This window comes from Mesoplodon bidens, assembly GCF_964165515.1.
Source record: "Mesoplodon bidens genome assembly, chromosome: 2".
In the NCBI taxonomy this organism is placed as follows: Eukaryota; Metazoa; Chordata; class Mammalia; order Artiodactyla; family Ziphiidae; genus Mesoplodon; species Mesoplodon bidens.
The window spans coordinates 166,521,455-166,526,277 of NC_138177.1; the positions used below are offsets into that span (position 1 = coordinate 166,521,455).

At 56.1% G+C, this 4,823-nt stretch overlaps 1 protein-coding gene across 1 annotated transcript; it reads left to right on the forward strand.

Annotated features, from left to right (window-relative positions):
- Nucleotides 1-595: 595 nt before the first annotated feature.
- Nucleotides 596-4,016, forward strand: LOC308612037 (uncharacterized protein C1orf232; the record flags this gene model as incomplete). The annotated part of the gene is made up of 4 exons (XM_081224243.1): nucleotides 596-679; nucleotides 2,016-2,099; nucleotides 2,213-2,310; nucleotides 3,737-4,016. 4 exons carry the CDS (start codon nucleotides 596-598, stop codon nucleotides 4,014-4,016), a joined length of 546 nt encoding a protein of 181 aa, XP_081080369.1.
- Nucleotides 4,017-4,823: the final 807 nt, after the last annotated feature.

Consider the following 4,823-nt stretch of genomic DNA (forward strand, 5'->3'; position numbering starts at 1 on the left):
CTTGGAACCTGTTGCCAGGAAACAGGGAGACCAGCACGTGCATCCCTGGGGAAAGGAATCAGTTTCCAGCCCAGACAAAGCGGTGAAATGTAAGCCCAGGGCACCAACTGGGAGCCTTGGGACCTTCCCACTCCAGTTCACAGAGGCTGAGTGCAGACACAGGGCAGAGCCCTGTTGAGGGCACAGCTGGTATGGCTACAGTCACAGGGGAACCACTGTGGGTCCTGAGCCCAAGGACTTTGTAAATGGAATTCGTGAATGGAAGAGAATATTTCTGGAGCCATTCCAAATGATCAAATTCAAGAACTCCTAGGCCCAGGAAGGAGGCTCCTGTGGAGGGAGTCTTCACTATGTCTTCATTATTCTTGGCGAATATGGGTCAAGACGAGGGGCTGAAGTGGCAGAAGCTGGCTCTCACCACAGACTCCTTTGGATCGGGTTCACCTGCTGGGCACTGTGCCATCTGGGGAGGCTGGTGCATCTTTAATGAGGTCACCTGATCCCTGGGACAGGCTCTCAGCCTCACCAAGTTCCTGGAGCCAGACACACTGGGTGCCTCCTGTGCCTGGGTGCCAGGCCCATTTCCCCTGCAGCCATGAACCAAACCTTCTGGAAAACCTACAAGTCCAAAGTGCTACAGACCCTGAGTGGGGAATCTGAGGAGGACCTGGCAGAGGAGGTGGGTACTATCCTGCTTGCTGGATGGGGCATGAGCAGAGGGGCAGCAGGAGTGAAAGATACTAAGAAGGGCAAGGGACTGGCTATGAGAGAGGGAGAAAGAGGGATTTGTGCAGAAGCAACTGGCAATTCATGGATGACCAATGGCACGGTGCAGTGTCAGAAAGTCAGGACGCTCCAGAAAACCAAGGAAGAAAAGACTTGGGGGGCACTGGAAGAGTGGTCACTGTCTCCAAAGATCTCAAGGGCTGCCACACGGAAGGGATCCTTTTAGGACCCATGCGCAGTACCCACGCAGATACACTCAGCTTGACACAACTTTCTAATGGGAAGAGCTGAGCAAAAGCAGGATGACTCGCCTTGAGAGGAAGCAAGCCCCCGGGAAGTAGGGGAAGTGGCACTTGTACACTGAGGGTTACTGTAGCAGCAACAGAACAGAGCCATACTTGGACCATGTTTGTTCTGACATTTAAAAAGAAAAATTGAAAAGGCTCCAAAACAGTCTTACCTCTGGAGGCTGTGATAAATGGCAGTTGCACAAACAGATATGGCAGAGGCAGGAACTAGTGCTGGGGTGTGTGTATGTCAGTGTGAACATGTGTATGTCTACACAGGTTGGTGTCTAGGGCTGGCCCTGTGTAGAAGTATCTGTGGGTCAGTATTGGGATTGGCGTCCGTGTGGAATCCCCAGTTAAGGTGTGTGTGCAGGTGTGAACCGGTTACAGGTATTTTCAGGTGTGTTTTGGGGGGGCAGAAGTCTACAGAGGCATGCAGGCATTCGCAGGTACTATGTTTGTATGGCATGTGTGTTTGGGTGTGTGTGAACATCTGTGTCTTGGTGTCTGTGGATGGGTGGAGAGGTTTTGTGTGCTGTGAGTGGGCCTCCATGCAGCTGTCTTCAGCTGTGGAAGTGCACAGGTGTGAATGGTATAACTGTGTAAGTGTCCTTGTGTAGGTGCCTCACAGCACATATATCTGTGTACATACAGGTGAAGAGTTGTAGCCATGTGGAGGCACGCTCCTGTACAGGTGTGTGTCTATACTGGCATGCAAGCCCTTGTCCACATGTTTTGCAGTGTGTATGCATGTGTTTGTGGGTGGGCAGTATGCGAGCTCAAAGGTGTCTGCAAGGATTAACTGTACAGGAAATGTGTGACAGGTAGCTTTGCGTAGAGGTACAGCTGCGTGTATTTTTGGAGGGTGTCAGGGGCCTAGGTGTGCGTCTTGTTCCATGGGGTTTGGGGTGCCAGGTCTATGTGTGCCAGGCTAGCAGTGGGGGAGGGAGGTCATATTCCTCTGGGGCCTCTCTCATGCTGGGTAGGGGTCTTGTGTCCCAGAAGGAGAACCCAGCGTTAGTGGAGTCTGACGCAGCAGAACCAGCTGAAGAGGCCTTCAATCCCATGTCACAGCTGGCCCGCCGGGTGAGTTCTCCCTTCTTCCACCCCAACCCTGGGGAGCCTGGCAGAAGCTGCTGTGGAGTCCTGGGGGGTGGTGCTGGGGCCCCTCCTTGACTCCCAGCCCCTCTCTCTCCCAGGTTCAGGGGGTTGGGGCGAGAGGCTGGCTGACAATGTCGTCTCTGTTTAACAAAGAAGATGAGGACAAGCTGCTGCCCCCAGAGCCCTGTGCTGACCAGTACGTGTGTGTGTTGAGGGGGTCTGGGATGGGCCTGGGGATCCCCTTCTCCCGTGTCCTTTCCTTCTGGTTTGTTTGTCTTTCTGACTACGGAGGACTAGGGAGGGCCAGCCCCTGGCTGTTTCTGTTTCTCTCAGCAGGCAAGAGGCCCAATCAGCATATCTGGGAGATTAGGTTAGATCTCAGGAGGAATTTACCAGCTGTTGGGATTGAGATGCTAAAAGGTATTATGGGCTCTCTCTCCCCATCCATGTGGGAGGGGTCATCTCCCTAGAAGAAGGGAACCCAGGAGAGAAGCTTTAGGTGTTTGCAACAGAGAGTGGTTCAGATCAGTGGTTCCCAAGTATTGGTCTAAACCCTCATCCTCCCAGGGAACTTGAGACAAACACAAATTCCCAGACCCTCCCTCAAAGATTTTGATTCAGCCGGTGTTGGCTGAGGCCTGGTATCTATATTTTCAGCGAGCTCCCTGAAGACTTGAGGACAATAGTTTAGGAACCACTGTCTTAACAGGCCTTTGATGCTGGGGGCATAGAGGGTCAGACCCTGGGCCTTGTCTTCCTCCTAGCTCTATTCTGTCACACACTCCATCTCTGCCCTTTCCTCCAGCCCAGTCACACTTCCCTTTTGGCATTCCCCTATTCCTTTCTTCCCTAGATTCCCCCTGACCCACCCATCTCTCATGCCCCAGGGTTCCTTTTCTCCCTCCTGCTCACTCCCTCTCCCTACCTCAAGCCTCATCACTGCTCCTTGATTGCCCTCCCCCCCACATCTACTTGCTACCTCCCTAGTCCCCCTCTCCCGTAAGCCTTTGATCTAGGCCTTTCTCCTTCCCTCGGGGTCGCTCCACCCATCCTTCTCCCCAGCGTCCCTCATTTTTCTGGACCCTCTTTTCCTCCATCCCAGAGCCAGACCCCTGTCCCCGCCCCGTCTCCTTCCCCAGGGCTCTGCCCTCGGGTTCCGGAACGACCGCCCCCAGAGTCTGACCCCGCCCCCTCCCCGGATCTAACGTTCCCATTCTGGTCCCAAAGTCTCTTCGCATCCTTCCGCCCGCCCCTCTCTCAGGGCTCCTCCTCCTCCTCCACCTTCCCAGACCCTGCGCCTCTGGCTCCCCTCCTCTGGCCTCGTCTCTCTCCTCTACCGTAAACCCCTGACCCCAGCTCTCTCCCCAGGGATCCTGATCCCGGTCCCCTCTTCCCAGACCCCTCACCTAATCCCCTGACCCTGTCCCACCCCAGCCCCCTTTCCCAGTGCCTCTGAGCCCTCCCCTTGCCTCCAGGCCCTGCCCCCAGTCTCCCGGGCCCCTCCAGCCCCTGACCTCACCCGGGCCCCACTGGCCCCACTACTGGCCCCTTGACCCCGCCTCCTGTCCTTTGTCCTCTCCGGGGCCTCTCGGCCAGCCCCTGACCCCGCCTCTCTCCTGCAGCCCGCTGGCGGCGCAGCCCTCCTCTCCGCCGGCGGCGGAGACGCGCGGGACCGGGTTCTGGGACGCGTTCGCCAGCAGGTGGCAGCAGCAGCAGCAGGCGGCGGCAGCGTCCATGCTACGCGACGCGGAACCCACTCCGGATCAGGACCCTGAAGCCGGGGACGAGGCCGCCGAGCGCCCCGAGCCGCGGGAAGCCGATCCCGCAGCCGGCTTCAAGTGGGGCTTCCTCACCCACAAACTGGCCGAGTTGAGGGTGAAAGCTGCGCCCAAGGGCGACTAGTCTGCCGGCCTAACTGGGCGACCGCCTCTCCCCTCCCGCGATAAAAAAAAAAACCCTGGCCCGACACCCCGTGTGACCGCGTGCTTTTGTCCATACGGCGGGGAAGGCTGCTTTTGGGTGGGCAACCTCAGGGCAGGGTCCAGCTGGAGTGGTCCTCGCCTTCTCCCCCCACAAACGTACAAGGAGAAAATGACCAGAGACCTCCTAGGTATCAGGATAGATTGTGTTCGATTTAGGGTCCAACTTTCCAGGAATCTGGGGAACCCTAAAGGACAAGTACCGCCGCCCTGTCCAGCCCCTTTTAGTTCGACAAACGTTTCCTGTGGCCTCGCTACGTGGGCTGTCCCTGTACTAGGGGAAGGTCAGTGACTAACAAGAGAACCCAGACTACCAGCGGGTCCCACACAAGGTGATAAGGTGAGGCACAAAAATAAGGCTGTAGCTGGGAGCTCAGAGGAGATGACCCCGGCTGGGAAATTCAGGAGTTCCTGAGAGAGAATGCGTATATGAAATCTTAGAAGGATGAGTGGAGAGAAAGGGGAAGGTAACCCAGGAAAAGGGAGGAGGCCTTGAACAAAGACTTACAGGTGTGAACATGTGAGGAAAACAGGTGACCTTGTTTGTCTTTGAGGGAAAGGAAGACGGTGACAAGATGTGAGGCTGCGGGTTGGCAAAGTCCTGGTTTGAAGAGTCCTTTATTGTCCTCGATTCTGGATCCTCCACATCTCAGCCCTTCATATCTAGTAACCAAAATGGGTAGCAAAGCTCCAGGAATGGGAGCCTTCAGGGGCTGGTGAACCCCAGATT